This window comes from Pempheris klunzingeri, chromosome 11, assembly GCF_042242105.1.
Source record: "Pempheris klunzingeri isolate RE-2024b chromosome 11, fPemKlu1.hap1, whole genome shotgun sequence".
Lineage (NCBI taxonomy): Eukaryota > Metazoa > Chordata > Actinopteri > Acropomatiformes > Pempheridae > Pempheris > Pempheris klunzingeri.
In genome coordinates this window covers 3,522,847-3,541,681 of record NC_092022.1, presented here as the reverse complement: position 1 = coordinate 3,541,681, position 18,835 = coordinate 3,522,847, and the positions used below count along the sequence as shown (strand labels likewise).

The 18,835-nt window shown below is 42.2% G+C and overlaps 1 protein-coding gene across 1 annotated transcript in view; it reads left to right on the top strand.

Annotated features, from left to right (window-relative positions):
• Positions 1-16,292, top strand: part of LOC139209690 (plexin-A1-like) — a 225,830-nt gene extending 209,538 nt beyond the window's left edge. Inside the window, exons 25-33 of the mRNA XM_070839495.1 lie at positions 1,459-1,605; positions 2,209-2,368; positions 3,133-3,236; positions 3,335-3,431; positions 5,797-5,987; positions 8,512-8,681; positions 9,398-9,610; positions 11,314-11,464; positions 13,131-16,292. Of these exons, the coding sequence (XP_070695596.1) occupies positions 1,459-1,605; positions 2,209-2,368; positions 3,133-3,236; positions 3,335-3,431; positions 5,797-5,987; positions 8,512-8,681; positions 9,398-9,610; positions 11,314-11,464; positions 13,131-13,226 (1,329 nt within the window). The 3' untranslated portion in view covers positions 13,227-16,292. The remainder of the gene's footprint in view (positions 1-1,458; positions 1,606-2,208; positions 2,369-3,132; positions 3,237-3,334; positions 3,432-5,796; positions 5,988-8,511; positions 8,682-9,397; positions 9,611-11,313; positions 11,465-13,130) is intronic.
• Positions 16,293-18,835: the final 2,543 nt, after the last annotated feature.

Genomic DNA, 18,835 nt, shown 5'->3' with positions numbered 1-18,835 from the left:
CAGCAGGGCACATGGCTGGTCAGTGCTGCTCGAGTGGTGAGTGGACGGCTACAGGGAGAGAGAAGGGGAAAAAAGGAGGAGTGTGTGTGTTTGAAAAAGTGACTTGTAGAGTGTATGTGAAGGTGAGACAGATAAATTAGTACTTTCCCCTGTTCCGATCTGGACCTCATGCATCTCCAACACGCACACACACACACACACACACACACACACACACACACAGTCTGAAGTATCTCCCAGAGTACGGCACGGTCGATCATTAAGCTCTTGTCTGGATGAGTATCTGCCGTGATGTGTCCTCTCTCTCTTCTCTAAACTGCTGCTGCTTCAGTCGGGAGTGTTTTCCTTGGGCCCGAGTGATGACTAATGACGCTATTGATTGGCAAGTGTCTTTGATGGAGGGAAGAGTGGGAAACACATTTATAACATCTGTGTCTGTTCGCACAAGGCAGAGATATACTGAGAAGATTTATCCAATGCAGCTTTAGTTCAGTTCTGCAGACAGCCGCAAGCTTGGACTGATTTCTAAAATGTCATTGCTGTGTGGCATCACAAGGGGCCTTTTTTGGCTGGATTTATTTAAATCTGTCTCGACTTTTGTCCACTTTCCAGCTGGCTGGATTCTGCCTGTAGGGTCAGCCTGATGAATTCCATACCTGCCTTTGAAGATCTCGTAATAACATAATCAAATTGATTTGTTTGACTGTCACAGCATCATCGCCCAATACAACTGCTGTGGTAGCTTCATGCTAATACAGCCTCTTTGCAATGTGAAGTACTGAGAGAGAGATGGATGAAAAGTTCAAAGGTTGTGGAGGGATTTTGGGAATGGTCATGAGACGGAGCAGAAAGTATCAAACAACAGATAGCGATGCTAGCTTCATTTGTAAAGACTTCACTAAAAATCAACTCATATTCAGTCAGGTGAAATATTTCTGCCAGCAGACACAGATGGAAATATCTGCCACTATTTCATTCATAAAAAAAAGTCAAATTGCATTTGTTCTTATTTGCTAGAGTACAGGCACAAAAATATTTGAGGAAGGAATGGAAATTAAGACAAAAAGCTGCAGCACCTGATTCATCACTGGAAACTCAACCAGACTAATGCGGCAGAGGAAGATGTGTCCGATATGTAATGTGAGAAAAGGAGGCATAAAATCCGTGGCACCATTTTATTGACACATAAGGATTGTGGTAAAGAACTGTCGTCAGTGAGAGAGAAACATGTCACATGCGTGCTTTCATTAAGTGGCTTCAGGGTCTTCAGGTTAGGAACACTGTATTTTAACATGTTATTTTATTTTCCCCAACCAAATGATTTTCATCTTTGCTTGTTGTTGCGAATTACTGCACCGATTTCCCTCCTCTAACAATCATTCAAATGGCCGAATTTGAGAATTGGAAAATCAGAAGATCTGTTGGCAACTCCTCTCTGTCTGTCCTCTCCTTCACCAGGAGTGTGCCGGGGAGCCTCTGTTCATGCTTTACTGTGCCATCAAGCAGCAGATGGAGAAGGGACCCATAGACGCCATCACAGGAGAAGCACGCTACTCCCTCAGCGAGGACAAGCTCATCAGGCAACAGATTGACTACAAAACACTGGTCAGTAAACCTATTGTGGCTTGATGTTGATTTTGTGGCTTGTCTTCTTTGGTCTGAATCACTTGACGGGCTGTAAAGCTTTAGTCACGTTTGACAATGAGGAAGATTTTAAAGCAAGCTCTAACTAATCAGCAGCTGAAATGTGGCAGCCACCATTTGCTTAATTGGTCAGGGGTCCGCTTCCAGGGTAAACATGGAGCTCCGGCATCGGTTGTGTTTGGAGGGAGAGTGTGATCTGGCCGTGAACTGGACCAACTATTGCCCAGCATTAATCACATTCTCTCTCCAAACAAGGCACTTCAGGTTTGGTTTGGAAGCATACAGACAAGCCTACTTGTCATCGGGATCGGCTGCAGTTGTTTCGAACGTAGGTGCAAGTGCTGAGTTATTATACCCCCAAACAAACAGACTGGGAGGACGTCCAGCTCCATTAAAACAGCTGTTGCAAACAAACTAGGTGTGAAAATGCTGTCAGGTACATTCAAATGCACCTGAACAATCATCCAAACATCTTACCAGCTGGCAGAGTTCTTGCAGTGTCTCTGCTGAAGTCTAATCTCATTTGTTTATTTCCATTTCTCTGGGTTTTTTTTTCTTCGCCAGACGTTGCACTGTGTAAACCCAGAGAACGAGAACGCCCCCGAGGTGACGGTCAAGTGTCTGAACTGTGACACCATCACTCAGGTCAAAGAGAAGCTGCTCGATGCCGTCTACAAGGGCAGCCCTTATTCGCAACGGCCCAAGGCTTCTGATATGGACCTGGGTAAGACATACACCACAGCTACAGATCAGCGCACCGCAGCTTTAGTTTGAGCACATCCCCTTCAGATATTCAAAACTGTATTCAAAGCCACTCAAATGGCCAAGACGGTGGACCAGAGACTCCACAGGTGGACTTGTATGAACTTCCACCTGCTTCACCACCACTTTAGTGAGGCTCCAGCAGGAGCAGAGAGGATGGTAGTTAGAATTTGTTTTAAATACTTTTGATTGAATGATTTTTGTTTTGGTTTTTTTTGTACTCAAAGACACAATTACTTGATTTTCTGCAAAAAAATAAGCACTAAAGATGCTAAAATGAGAGAAACAGCAGAGTCAGGTGATTATTTTTTTTCATATTTGTTAATTGCTTGTGTTTGTCACCATAAGAAACCCCATTTCACCTCATACATAGTCATTCTGCTGAGGGACTACGGATGTAAATTAGCATTCTTGCTAACTCCAGCATGTTTACATCTTGTATTTTGTACTGATGTTCATTAACATGCTCAGTTCCAATCAAATAAACAAACAAAAAAATGTTATGCAATGTTAATTTAGAAATTTGTGCAACTTTAAGTGAATACATGTAGTATAATCCACTTTCCCAACAAAGTGGACAGCACAGAAAACACAAGCCAATACTGAGTGCACAGTTGTGCGCTGTTCACATTTTGATATTTCCTCATGCAGTCACCAGAGAAGAGGTCGATTTTTTCCACAGGTATCAAGATAATGCCACTTAATTCATGTTCCCTCTTTCTGAAGAATGGCGCCAAGGTCGGATGGCCAGAATCATCCTGCAAGATGAAGATGTCACAACTAAGATCGACAATGACTGGAAAAGACTCAACACACTGGCTCACTATCAGGTACGCAAGCAAGCAAAGCGGGTGCAAGCGGGGGGGGGTGGACGGCTGAGTGGGATTCATACAGTGAGTGTTTTGATGCGTGGTTTGATTGTGTGTAGGTAACAGATGGCTCAGTGATCGCCCTGGTGCCAAAGCAGAACTCTGCCTACAACATCTCCAACTCCTCCACCTTCACCAAGAGCCTCAGCAGATACGGTACGATTCTTCTCTTCACTTGATCTTATTTAAACACTTCTGTCAATGATTCCCATCTCTCCAACTACCCCTCCCCGCACAACTCTAACTCTTTCATTCACTCTTTCTCCGTGTTTATCGTGGCCATGATTGGGCTCCATTGTTTTTTTTTCCACCTTCCTCTGAGTGAATGGCAATCCTTTTTATCCACCGCTATCAGCCCCGGCCAAGGCCATTCTATGGCTATTTCCAAGCAGTCCGTAAATGACAGGCATTAAAGCAGACACCTCGATCCCCAGCTGACAGAGTGAAAGAGAGAGAGAGAGAGGACATCTGGCATTCAGCGATAGACAGAGTCCATGCATCAATATGGTGTACTTCACTGGAAAATTAATCTATTTAGGAGATAAATACTCTGTAGTAAAAGAAAACTGGACGCCCGTCTGATACAAAGTGGGTAGTGACCCTCAGGCATGCATAGATGGGAATCTACAGCAGATCAGTCACGATTTTCTCTAAAACTACATATAAAAAAATTTGGGATGTTCAGAATCTTGTGTGTGTGTGTGTGTGTAATATGGAAATAGCCTTTTGGGGGTTGCATGTTTGCCTCTTCTTGATCACAGGAAATGTAGGCAGAGGGAAGGGACATGCAACAAAAGGTCCTTGGCTGTAACCAAGTCATTTGGAATCATGTTGTCGTTATTTATTGTGTCATTAGGCTACCGGGCCCCTGAAATAGACATGACTCTTTATCAGAGTTTTTATCTGTTGAGGGCACATTCTGAAGAATTGTGTTAGCTGAAAATAGCAAAAGAGTGAGACCTTTGCTTTTTGCTCTAACAAAGTCATCAAATAGAGAAGTGGTGGTCTCCAGCAAAACGGGTTATATTCTATTTTCACCGCTCCCCGTAAGGTATGGACATTTATCTAGACTATAACTGATTTTTTGCCCACTTGGGGGCAGTGGAAACAAGCTTTAAATGCAACACTGACAAATCATCACATGGAAATGTGTTGCTGTAGCAAACAGTTGCCTATTTAAAACATCCAGCACATATGGAGCAACATTAGCATTTATGTGATGCGTTTCTGGCCACTTGATAATGAATGTTCACTCTGTTTTTTGTTTTTTTTTATCTGTTAAAGGCTCCACTATGTTCACCAGCTAGTTCTGTGCATGTAGCAGTGAGACCAAACCAGAAACCAAAACAATGAGCTTAAAGACACTAAAAATCCAGCGCCGCTGAGAACTGCAGAGCGATAATTCTGTCTGCTTTAAACAACCACAAGTAATCATGTGATTCAGTGTTTATGTAGTTAGAGTTGGAATTAATTTCCTGAAATCAAAAGGTTTGCTTTTTACGAATCATCTCACCCTGCTTAAAAGCACAGCTGCAACTATTTTGTTTCACAGCTGATACATTTAACTGCCTTTGCATGTGGCTTTTTGCTATAAGTTTTAATTGTGGTCTTATGTATGCTCACACATCCCTGTTTGTGTGTGTGTGTGTGTGTGTGTGTATTTGTTTGTGTTTATAGCAGGGTGTGTTTATGATCACGGGTAAATGTTGGCCACCAATGGCCATGATGGGTCTGAAATCAAAGCCACTCAGCACCCTACCAGCAAAAGCAACAGCACTAGACACCACCCCACTCAGCCTCTTTCACTTTTCTATCCAGTGCTCTGCCATTACTCTCCATTTCACCCCTCTCTCTCCTGACCTTTTTGTCTCTCTGTCCATTTAGCCCACCCACCCCTCTTTTTCTGTCATCTCACCTACATTCTCTCCTCTCCATCCTTTCACCAAACATAAAGGAACTGCAACGTGCATTGACAGCTGTCTCTTTTATCTCTCTGCCTTTTCTGTCCATCCCGTATGCCTTCTTCCCCAGGAGCTACAGCTACTCTGCAGATAGTCCCCCCCCTTGTGCACCTTACCTCCATGGTTGCTTTTCCCCTCACCATCCTAAATGGAATAGTTGCAGATATGCATCTCTGTGCTTCGCTCTAATCAACATTGACACTCACGCCATGAATAATGAAACAGACATAGATGATAGAGGAAGGGGGGGGATGGCATGTGTGAGTCACAGTCTGTAACAGAGAGAGAAAAAATAAAGAAAGACGCAGAGTGACTCAGACTCAGAGGGTGATTATTGGTTTATTAGTGGACCTACCTGCCTTGTAATGAGACTCTATGTATTTGTTAGCTCTATTATACAACCTGAAAGAACCTGAAAAATCATAGGCTGCAATATTAGCTGGTATTTAAAGATTTAAAAAAGGAAAATCATCCTTTTTGTTCACTGAATTGCAAACTTGCATAGTTCCTGTCATACTGACCTCCCTCCAAATAATTCTGCCTTGTGTTTCTTGCTGTAGAGAGCATGCTGAGGACAGCCAGCAGTCCAGACAGCCTCCGATCCCGAACACCCATGATCACCCCTGACCTGGAGAGTGGAACTAAATTGTGGCATCTGGTGAAGAACCACGACCACTCGGACCAGAGGGAGGGCGACCGAGGCAGCAAGATGGTCTCTGAGATCTACCTGACCAGACTGCTCGCCACGAAAGTAAGACACAGAGGAGTCAACCACACACCGGTGTTTTAAAAGTCGATTCCAGTCAGGGGTAGAAAAACTCTCAAACAGGACTCAGACCCATCAGGGACCAATAAAACCCACCACTGAAACCCAGACTAATGGAATTTTTTCAGCATTATCAGCTCTTTTAGGCAGACTGATCCACCTCACCTATTTAATGGTAGGGGAAACTACTAATACAGAGACTCTGCAGGTCACTGAGGAGTCCTAAAGTATTAAATAATATCGTCTAGATCCAAGGCACTCTTAAATCATTTAAATGTACATGCATTTTACATTACAGTAACTCATTTGGCAGATACTTTTTATGCATTGTGATGTACAAACGAGGTACACAAGAGATCAAGGAGAAGCCAAGTGCCACAATGTTCAGTTTCAAATTCCACCTGATTGGAAGGTGCCACAAGGTTACATATGCATTAAGCAATACATTAATGTCTGGTAAATTGGAAAAGAGAGAGAGAGAGAGAGAGAGAGAGAAGATAGAGGATGGAAGGAGAGACCGAGAGAGCATGTTAGGTGAGTAGGTACTCTTGAAAGAATACCTTCGAGTTGAGTTTGGTATTTTGCTCCAGGAGAAGAGTTTTGGTTGAGATTTCCTGAATCCCACTGATGTAGGTTTTGCAGATAGTAGCAAAAGCCTCGTGATCCTGAATGAGGGAGTTCAGGTCGGTGGGTAAGGATGAAAAGTAGAGTGACACATGCTGTTTTTGGCTGCTTCAAAACCAGACATGCTGCTGCATTTTGGACCATTTGCAGAAGTTTTACTGTGTGTGCTGACAACCCTGCCAGAGGGGCATCACAGTAGTGAAGGCGAGAGATAACCACCGCCTGTACAAGGAGCTGAGCAGCATATTCGGCCAGATAAGAGCTGATTTTTCTGATATAGCGCAAAGAGACGGATGTAACATGATTAGTGGAAGTTAGTTAGTTGGTCATCAAACACAATGCCTACATTTCTTGCAGACTTTGCAAAAACTGCACGCTCAGCTTTGTATAGGAGAGGGAGTGATGAGACTGGTCTGGAGTCGTGCTTGAACATTGTGGGGGATCGCACCTGAAGCTTGTGTGTGACTATAGGCATGAGTGTGAGTAAGATGGCTTGAAAGAGTATCTATACTTCACTGATGATGAAGCTTGATAGTCTTTTAGATCTACCTAACCAACTGTAATTGGTTGCCAATGTGAGAGAGGACCAATCGTATACATACATCCACACACAGCCGTGAGCCAATCCAGCTGTCCCCTCTTTCCTCCTTTGTTGTCTCTTAGTTTACCGTCTCTTTCCCTGATTGTAAAAGGGGAGGGAAATATAGCAATGGGCAGCAGTTACAAGCGAGCCAGTTTTTCAATTTCCACTGGTAATAAGAAAAAACAGATTAATAAAGGTGGGCTTGTGGTGCAGAGTGCAGGGAGCAGATAGAGGAGGTGTCAGGAGACAGGTAATTTGTTAAGGGATTAAAGATTGGCCATGCATGATGAAAAAACAGAGAGGCAAATGCAATTGAGAAGCTCATCTTGTCCTTGTCTCTCCATGGCTGTCTTCCTGTGTCTGTCTGCCCGGCGTCTCGTCTATGCAGATCTCCGTACTTTGATCTGCAACTGGGACAGAAATCGTCCCTGTTCCATTTCGCAATGGCTGACTAAATACGATCCCCGAACATTTCCTCTGTAATAGATTCTGCCAGATGGAGAAATCTGGGAAACAAATGTGTTGTTAGGAAAATTCATTTAGCTACATTTGATGTAATTATATTGAAGCGTTGTCATTGGAGGAGAGCACCATACAAATCGAAGAGCTGGGGTTCCTGTTTGTGATTCTGCAGGGCTCAGCGGGCACAGCAAGGCAGTCACATAGCCAGAGTTATCACTGTGATCCCCACTGGGGCCATTCATACGAAACATGTACACACTTATGGCCCATTCAGGTGCGGTGGATATAAGTGGGAGGAAATGGTGCAATATATTCTGCCACAGCAGCACAGTGAAACCATGTTCATTGTCTTTCTCTGCCTTCTATCTTAGTTTTCATGTTCTTCTCCTCTTTTTAATAGGTACATTTGAAAATTAAGTATGTATATCTATCTTGGGCGGTGTTTTTGAGGGTGGGGGTGGGTGACTTGATCACGAGTAGCAGCACAAAAATGTAACATAAGTAGTAAAAAAAAATGAGTGAAAAAACTCTAAAAAACAAAAGTCAAAGTAAGTTGCCATAATAAGACAATGTCATGTGTGTTAAAAGGTCAAAAGACATTGGTGACAAACCACAACAACAAAATGCTCGTCATACACAAATAACAATATAGAGTGTCTGTCATGTATCATGATGATTTCATGCTGTATATATGGCCTGTCACCTTGTGTTCAAGGTTCAGGTTATTCATCCATTAAAACTAAACTAAACTTAACTATAACTAAAACATAAATATCCACACATTATAATCATCCTTCTTACAAAGTTCTTTTGTTTCTATATTCTCGTCCATCCGCTCAGGGTACGTTACAGAAGTTTGTGGATGACCTGTTTGAGACCATCTTCAGCACAGCCCACAGAGGCAGCGCGCTGCCGCTGGCCATCAAGTACATGTTCGACTTCCTGGACGAGCAGGCCGACAAACACTCCATCACAGACTACGACGTACGACATACCTGGAAGAGCAACTGGTAAGTGAGGCAGCGGCCCTCTTTGCACCAGATCAATATGAATTGTCACGGATGCACAGTAATATGGTAACTGGATAAAATGCTCCAAGATGGCACTCAATAAATAATTGATTGTTCAAGAAAATTATCAAGACGACTTCAGCCAACAATCACGTTCAGTCATGTTCCTGGAGGAAGAATAATTACTGATGGACAATGAAATTACTTGTCAAAATGTTATAAAACCCATCTGCAAAATTCTGGACAACTCTGCATCCCAAAGTAATTACATCAATAAGTCCAGGTCTGCAAATGCATGAAAAAAAAAAACTTGAATAGTTGCTGTGTCGGATTCTCTGTTATAATTTAATAACAACTTCAGACTGGCATTGCAATATTTTTCATTTGAGTTTATATCATTAACAGGTTTTGCTGTATTTGCACGGAATTAAAGTAAACTTTTTTCTGTTTACAGTTCGGACAAATTATTCGATCAGAGCCATGGCACCTTGTGAGCAGGGGTCAAAGCGAGACGATATAAAGCAAAGAAAAATAGAAAATATTAGCTTTAATGCAAGATGAATCAGTGTAATGTGAACAATAGTAATATAAGTTACCAAAGCATAGCACTCAATCACTTCAAATCACAAGACATAAGACAGTTGTCATATGATATATGGTAATAATGGGCATTGACATGGTTCTTTAAAAACTTCTGTTCTGTGTTTCCTCTCCAGTCTTCCTCTGCGGTTTTGGGTGAATGTCATCAAGAACCCCCAGTTTGTATTTGACATCCATAAGAACAGCATCACGGACGCCTGTCTGTCCGTGGTGGCCCAGACCTTCATGGACTCCTGTTCAACGTCAGAACACAAACTAGGAAAAGACTCGCCTTCAAATAAGCTTCTCTACGCTAAAGACATCCCCAACTACAAGAACTGGGTAGAGAGGTGAGTTAAAGTTGAAAAAAGGAAAGACAGCAATCTTGCTGCCAGGTCTATAAATATGAAGTGTAGAAAATATCAGTGATACCACTGACATTTTAAACTTGTCATGTGGGTTCAGGTCCAAGATCCAAAAATCCCTTTGATTTTCAGTGCTACCTCAGATGTAAAGAAGTGATGTAAAAAAAAAAAAACATGCCGGTGAAAGACGGATTTGGAGCAACTGTTCTTTCTCCAAACAGAGGCTCAAAACTGTCCTCTGGTTCACCCTTCAGCTTTTATTCGGTTCCAAAATGTTTAACTAAAGTCGAGATAAGTTGACGCTTGCCACAGTCGTTCCGCTTTTGGGAAGGAGTCCAATCGCCTCTAAGTCGCTTTGTTTGGCAACGTGCATTGTAGCTCCTACCGCAGCATGCGCTGATGATGCAAGAGATGATGAAAGTGCCTTTCTGATACCAACATTGCCAAGATAGCATGTGCACAGAACAGAGAGGAAGAACTGCTGATGATCTGTGTACGTAGAAAATCATTTTATTAAAGTATGTTAAAGAGGAAACGACGTGCCCAGTGAGCACTCTTCCCTCCTTTCTGCTGCTGCAGCACTAAAACAGAAAACACACAATTATCCTGGCACAAGGTCCATTTCTTCATTTTGAGCAACACACTTGAATGTGCTACAGTAAGTCCTGCGGCTTGCAGAGAGTGTTTGGATGCAGCGTGAGATAAGGATTTATAGGTGATGGTTAATTGGATGCAGTTAAACCTTGTTTCTATTATGCCTCCTAACCCACACTCAACCCCGGCCGGCCTTGCTGCAGTAAACCTTGAGATAGTTGAGATATGGATTCTACAAACAGGTCCGGGGTACAGCTCGATATTGGGATATATTCTTAATATACTGCATTGTTCGCTCCGTTTTCTCCCTGCCTCACCTCCAATGGACTCTTAACTCCTCGGATGCAGCCAACAACACTCAGTCAATAGTATGAAGGTTGTTGTTGCTCTGACAAGATGAACCTCAATAAGTGCAAGTTAACACTCAGAGCTCAGGCTTGACTTTGGGACTGTATGGAAATTATTATTATTATCTCTCATCATTTGAAACTTGAGCACAATATTTTTGACTCCAGAATCATAAACATTGATATAAAATAGATTATACGAAGCTCTAGCTTAATATATATTATATCTGATTGACAGTCATAACTAAGCCAGTGTTGCGTGACTCAGGCAATTTTCTTCTTGGCAGGCTTCTTTATTGTTTCTTTTCTTTTTCTTTTTTAAATAATAAAGCTCTCAAAGGAAAAATATCTAAATAGGTATAAAAGATATCATTTTTGGATCATGCAAATCCAAAATTTTAGTTTAGTTTGAGTCTTACCACCTTTCAGCACAAACAAAAAATGTCCAACGGCCCTCCTTTTCTGACTCCCGGTGCCCCCTAGTCATCCTACAGTCCCCTACATTTCAAGAGGAAAAACCTAAACCTGTATATGTGTAACTGGATGATACACAATCCACTCAGGGCATTTTGTCGTCATTTAGTCTTGTCAAAGTGTCCTTGAGAAGATACTGACACATCAGCTAAAAATGAGAAGACTGGTACCAGCTGCCACTGTTTGCATTCAGAATATTTAACAGCCAGAAAGTGAAGTTTTGGATGGAATACAAGTGCAATACATAAAACTCTGACCTGACCTCTCCTCCAGGTATTACTCCGATATTTCCCGTATGCCAGCCATCAGCGATCAGGACATGAGTGCCTACCTAGCAGAGCAGTCCCGCCTGCACCTCAGCCAGTTCAACAGCATGTCTGCGCTGCACGAGATCTACTCCTACATCACCAAATACAAAGATGAGGTGAGCTCCCATTGGACCTGGAATAGAGTCAAGTAGAACGGAAAAGAGTGTTGTAATTACTTGGTAGCAGGGTGTGCAGTGTCATTCCCGCTTTTGCTTGTTTTGACTAATACCGTGAGGTCATTTTAATTCAATTACACTGATAACCAGTCCACATCGGTACAGGCTGGAAGGTATTATCACCATTAGGATGCACATTAGGGCATGAGCTTAACACATTATGAAGCTAATGGAGCATCATTAAATTTATGTGATTCTTCCCGGAGACGTGCATGTACAGTATTTTGTACAAACCAGGAGAGTGTGTGTGTGTGTGTGTGTGTGTGTTTCATCTGTCAAAAGGCATTTTGGGAAACATGCTTATTCGCTTTCTTGCTGAGAGTCAAATTTGAAGATCGATACCACTCTCCTCTCTGCGCGCTGCAGAGCGTGAGGATATGAGTGGCTGCAGCCAGAAGTGGTGTTATCGCCATGAGGTTGCCAGGTGACCGGCAGAAACTCCAGGAAGTAAATATGAGCATTACATATGAGCAAAAAAAGATTGAATTGAATCACCAGATCTCATATATTAAACATTTAATACACATTTTTCTTGAGTCATTCGTGTGCAGGCAGTTAGCCAGCTCCATCCACACAAAGACTAAAGCAGTAGTTTGAAATTTTAGGAAATTTGCTCATTTGCTTTCTTGCCAAGAGTTAGACAACAAGATTCGTGCCACTCTCATATGTCCTGCCGGGCACAGTGACTTCCTGAAGTATCAGCTGGTTGCCTGGCAACCTCACAGTGACAACAAGCCCTGTGGGAGTCAGCCAAGGAATAGGAATAAGTACATATGACAAGTGTGATGCTTTTATTCTTTGATTTAGTTCGTTACTGAGCTGTAGAGGTGCTGGTTATTATTCTCTCCATCCCTTTATTTTCTGCCCCCATAAGCCATCGTGGTTCCCATCCCACCCTCCTCCTCTGGTTCCTGATAGACAAACGCGTGTCCTCGTCATCCCTAACTCTATCGTGCTTTTATCTGGTGAAAGATCAGCCTCTTCCCATCCCCTCCCCTCGTTCCTCCTCTCCATCCCTCCGTAGCAACATTATTACAGTCGTTACACTGGCTGCATGCAGCTGGCTCCATTCAAACCAACTGCTCCCCTTCATTACAGCCTATTATCCAGATGTAGGCAGCTGCACAGTCACCATCACCTCTAATACAGGCCCTGACCTTACACACACACACATGCACGGGCATAGATGTACACAGCATGCTTACATACACATGTTAATGCACATAAAGGAGGACGATGCACCACATAGACAAATGTCTTTTTGCAAATACTGTACCAGCTCCTCCTCCTTTCGTTCACGTCACACTCAATAAGACACCAGCACACACATTACTGCACCCAATCCCAGTGGCCATTAACATGCCATTATAGACATCCCAGTGTCCCTCACATCTGCCCTGCCAACCCTGTCCATGTCGTCAGCATCAGTTTAAAATGTAATCACTAGCACAGCGACTCAAATCAGCATCGAGCTGGTGCATCTGAGTGCTAACACGTTTCAGAGTGTTATAGAAGCACCTAATGCACTTTGCCTCATGCTGTAGGATTGAAATAACGGTTTAAGGTGTGATGATGTAGTGTAATCTTCCTCCATATTTGCGTGCAGATCCTGTCGGCGTTACAGAAGGACGAACAGTCGCGCAGACAGCGGCTACGCGGCAAGCTGGAGCAGGTCATTGACACCATGGCCCTGGCTAGCTGAGGACCGGCCAATCACACGCCTCGGCTAGCGGAGGACTGGCCAACCAACACGCCTTCCCTGACAACCTTTGACGCCCGCGACATTTTGACCCTCGACGTTTGAAGTCTGTCGTTACCACCCTCACAAACAACAACAAACAGCAGCGGGACAGACTGCAAAGACACAAGCACCCAGCAGCAGCAGCACACTGGAGAGACAGCAGAGTTTGGAACTAAGGCCCCACTGGCCGGGTTGGCTTCTTTTTTTTTTTTTTTCTGTCTGAGCCACCAACCCAGGCCCAAACAACCAAATCAAGCGCACTCTCAGCCTCAGACAATATGGACCTCAGCTCAGGAGAGCGGTTATTTTCATCAAGGCTCTCATCACATCACAAGTCCCACAGGAGCAGCAGTTGGGTACTTTGGCCACAATCAGGACCAGTACATGCACACTGGTGACCAAAATCTCATCTAGCTGGATACAGAGCTGAAATGCTACGGAAAAGGTACAAACAGCCAGCTAGGAGCTTTCCACAGCCAGGGCTCAGGCTCAGGCTGCAAGCCACTAAAAATCCAGGATATATTATCAATACTTGATCCCTGTAAGGAATTTCTCTTTTCTCTTGCCGTCCTCCACAGGGAGGTCAAAGGTCAGGGACACCTACAGAACAGCAGCCATGGAGCTGGTAGAGATTCAGTGTGTTGCTCAAAGACACTCCAGCAGGGTGGATGCTTGGCAACACAGAGGCTGCTGCCACTGCAGGGCAAGCAGGAGGAAGGACTTTGCAGGGAAACTCTTCCTCCAATACTAACTCTTCAACTCTCAATCAGCAAGAACTCCACCGCAGTCTAACATAGGACACTTTCAGTTTCATAACTCTGCATTTGATTTGTTACTGCATTTGATAGCGGTTCCCCCCCCAACTGCCTACTCTCCCTAGTGCTGTGCCACTTGTGTTACTGCTGAATTTGCACAACAAAGCTAAATCAAAAGAGAGAAGAGGATATATGAATATATATATATATATAGATATATAAATACAAACCTTTTTGTTTTTAAAACAAATGAAAAGTTGAAAAAAAATGTTTTCCATTTTAATGTACAAAAGATAAGTTTGAGAAGAGGATTTGATATTTCCAAGATGAAAAATTATCAAAACACAAGGAAAAAGTCGTCCTGTGCCATGTTTTACTTTGAATGTTGTTTAGTGCAAAGAGACTTCTTTTCGTTAGATGAAATGTGCTATGATGAAAACTGTTGTCATACTTAGTGACTGAAAGTGAGAGTTTAAAAATAGGTAAATGGCAAAAATATATATATATACATTACAGACACTTTCTATATTTCATGAGGTCTTGGGGCCATTGCGTGCTACATGTTTGGCTTTAAAGGTAGTAAAAAGACAAATGTTGTACGGATCTCGCCTGTGAGCCAACCGACCTACAGTGCTTTTGTGTTTGTTTTAGAGAAACCAAATACATCGAGGCCTGGTCAGCTGATTTAGATGAGACAAAAGTCATCTCCGTGGAAGCCAGCCTCATGCTGTGGTAGCAGACAACTGCAGAGGCACTAGGCAGTCATTTAAGTTGAACCCTGGCACACCCTGCTCAACAACTTCTTGATCTTATTTTCTAGGCTTCCCCTCTTGTCAGAGAAATGTTTCAAGGTGTGCCATCCAAAATGAAGGCTACTTTTGGTGTCAAGAAGAAGGTGAAAGAATATTGTTTATTTTGTGGCTTGTTTCCTTGTCTGCAGTAAAGATGGTAAAGGTTTCATTTTTGAACTGTGAATGTGGTTTATGAAAAGATAATGAAATGTAGCTTGATTTATGTAAGTGTTTTTGTACCAGTTGAAGGCCTTTCTCTTTTTTTTCGTTTTGTGGTTTTATAGGGGTAAAAAAAAAACAAAAAAAAACTTAAAATGTTTTCCTTCCACTATGTGCTGACACACGTTAACTTGCAGTGCTTCAAAAAACATACATGCATAAACAAGACATTCCTTCCTCCTATGAGTGTAAAAAAAAAAAAAAGGGTACAAGACTGGAAAATAGAGGAAAAAAAAGATTGAAAGATGTTAAACAAAGCAGGGTAATATATACTGTATGTGGTCATTCATCTTGGAAGAGCTTGTTAAGAAATACAGAGCACCAGACCAGACACATCATCAACTAGATATGATTGTTGGGGTCAAGAAACAAAAAAATGCATCAAATGCACCTTTTTAGAGCAATATGACTTTAAAGGAAACAGTTACAGATGCCTCAAAATCATTTTCTTTTTCTTCCTTTTCAACAGCGCTTCCCTCAGATTTGTTTTCCCTGTGGCAGAGAGGAAAGGCCTCTGAGCAGCGGACACTAGACTCCTCTGTTTCAGTCCAGATAGCGGCAGCTTTGCATGTGCATCAGGAACCTTGCAGCCCAGGGCTGCTGCGAAAGGCCTTCTAGGTTTCTTTTAGAGTTATTTTTTCAGTTGTCCTAAAATCTATACTTAGAGGAAACTGAATGATGCCAGTTATTTCTAACCCTAGTCCTACTTTCTTGGGTTTCTTATCCTGTTGATCGATCATCGCGATTGCAGGGAGCGCCGCTCATCAGTACAGTTCAGTGGATGAAAGGGAACAGCTCAGAAGCACAGTATCACTCCATCCCCAGCAAGACCTGCCCACGTCTCCTCGTGTTGTTATCCATATAGAGGCTCATTTCAAAGCTAGCTGGCACAAAGAACTGCCAGGTTCTTTGATGGCACACTGACATCCTCAAAGATTTACAAGTTACATTCAAAATAATGATAATAATAATGACATGTGAAATGTATCCGCATTCTGCAGTTTTCATACACATGCACCACCAAGTTGTAATGTCAAAATCACATTCTTGTGTTTATTCCATTGACATGAGCACATAGGACCAGCAGCTACCAGACTAAATGTGTCAGCTACACCTAATAAGCACCAGATGGACTATTAACTGTCAGATCCCAAGTGATAATTGTTCAGTCACAGCTGTTTTACATTATGAAAGGAAGGTTTCAGTCACTTAAGTTTGGGGTAAATTTACACCATAGCCCCTTTGGTTTGTGTCTTCTAGCAGCAATCCGTCCAAATCTTTGAGATTGCTTTGAGAAATTTTGCAAATATCAGTGACGGTCTAATAAAGATGAGATTGAAATGTGATCTATCATAGCTAGGAGCAGCTGCTAGTTACTAGTCATATGTTAGCTGTTAGCTACCGCAGATGAAGTGATTAACTAGCTAACATGCCAGTCTAGAAATGAATCAGAATGCTCAATTAATCAAACAACATTTTCCCACCTATATCTGAATAGAAATAAACAATATAATGTAGCCTATGCTGCCTACTGTTGGGACATCACCATCTTTCTGGAGTTGCTCAAGCACTGGAGACCCCCGCCATGGCCAACAGTGAACATGGCATTTTGAGGAAAACAATAATGATAATCATACAGGCAATTGCTATTTCCTTCTTTGTCCATTTCCTTTTGCCAGACCCCTCATGCCTCTGAACAAAACACATTTCATAGTTAAGTGAAAACTTCACTTAACTTAAGTCCAACGAAGGTCATTACCCTCGATAGATAGCAGTTGTTTTATGAAACCCTTTAAAAACCATACATTCAAATACTGTTGCGTTAGCCTGTAGTTCACACTAAAATGCCGTGTTTTGATCGGACAGCATGAATCCGTGTCTGGGAGGAAAGAAGCGTACTGTATGTGCTTCTATACTTGAACCACTGATCTACACAGGGTAAAACCACACACAGGGCAGCTGACCAAAGCTTTTGTTCATCCACATCAGGAGAACAACTCTGTGACAAGAGATTATCTTTAATCCATCTGCTTTTCAGTTCTTCCACAAAATGATTTTAGCACTCAGTTATTGTCATTTAAATACCAACACTCTGAAGGTGTTTAGTGTTGGTCCTTATGCTTGATGAATGGTGAAATTGAGGCGATGTTACTTCCATAAGCAGGCGCTCATTCTCTCCGATTTAAATTAATGACTGAAGGTGTCTGAGGACGTGGACCACTGCATGGATGTTTGACTGCTACTCACTTGCTCAATTGTTCTTTATATGAAGATTTGTAAAGATGATTTTAGTGATGTGGAAAGAGTAATGCGGCTTAGTTAGTAACCCCAAGGATCATGTTGTAGAGATTTAAAAAGAAAAAAAGGAAAAGAAAAAAAAAAAAAAGTCCAGCAAGATGGCAGCCCACTTGGTTTCTGGTGCTTTTGTTTCTTAGTTTTGCTTCTTGTTTTGTGTTTCACCACTTGTTGTGGTAAAAGATGAAAAGACTTGGGCAAGGCAGAGGAAGTGCTTTGAAGGCCACGGTTAACGCTTCATTTTTCATTCTGTTGCATCTGTGGCGTTCGACTTCCACACGAAAAAAAAAAGACAGTGATGACAGAGGGAGGAGGAGGAGGGTGAAGGGAGAGAGTTAAAGAGGTGGAGGGAGAGATTCTGTCGACAACTGACCAACGCAGAGCTGTTCACTGTGCCTTGTCAGCCTCTTCCCATACTGAAAACTATGTACTTTTTCTTTACACTTCAAGGCTACATGTCAAAAAAAAATGGACAACAAAATATATTCAAACATAATTTTGACAATAATCATTTCAAGGTATGTTCATTTGCTTTTTTCAAAGAGTTTGATGAGAAGACTGGACTTGTTAAGTCAAGCTTAGCATGAAAAAGATCCATAGCAGGAATGAAAATATGTAGACACTGCTTACTTACAGGGGCCAGCCAAGGAATACATTGCATCTCATTTATTTGACCTTAAACAGAAATGTAATTGTTTTTGTATCATATTTCTTTCCACTTTTTGTTCACAGTATGGATAAAAAAACACAAACAGCTTACAGGTTGTTGGTAAACGTGTTAATTTTTGTCACTGAGCTAAGCTAAATACATCGTGACTCCTGTAGGCTACATGTAGTGTAAAGCCGGAAGGGGAGACGGTTAGCTCAAGAAGTGATAAACAGCTAGCTTAGCTTTGTCTGTAGGTTAAAAAAAATGACACCTTCAAGCAAATTAACATGTTATTTCTTGTTTGTTTTACTTTTGAGCAAAACCTGGCTAGCTGTTTCCCCCTGTGTCTAGTTTTTCTGCTAAACTAAGCTAAGCTAGGCTAGGCTAGGCTAGGCTAACGATATCCTGGCTCTAGATTCGTTTTTATACAGACGTGAGAACAGCATAAATCTTCTCATCCAGCTCTCAGCAAGAATAACACCATTTTTTTCAGTTTTCAGGAATCTGTACCATTTTTTTGTATATTCTGAAAGCCGTTTCTTAATCTATTCTGAAGTGTATGTGAAACGTACTTATTTTTCAGTATGGGCTGCACCCTCCAACATGACACCTCCTCACCACCGCACAACCTTAATACTTCCCCTCATCTGCCATTTTTGATCCCCCCCCCTCCACCCCACCCCCGCCCTCCAACAGCAGCACTCAGAAGTTTCTCATCCCTCCAGTTCTCTCCAGCTTCCTCACCTGCAGTGTTCACTTTGATTAAGGTACATTTCAGAGAAGGAGCGTAGGACGTAAAATATCTTCACACACAGATTAAAGAGGAGAGAGGTAGAAAGAAAAAAAAAAAATACCTTAAAG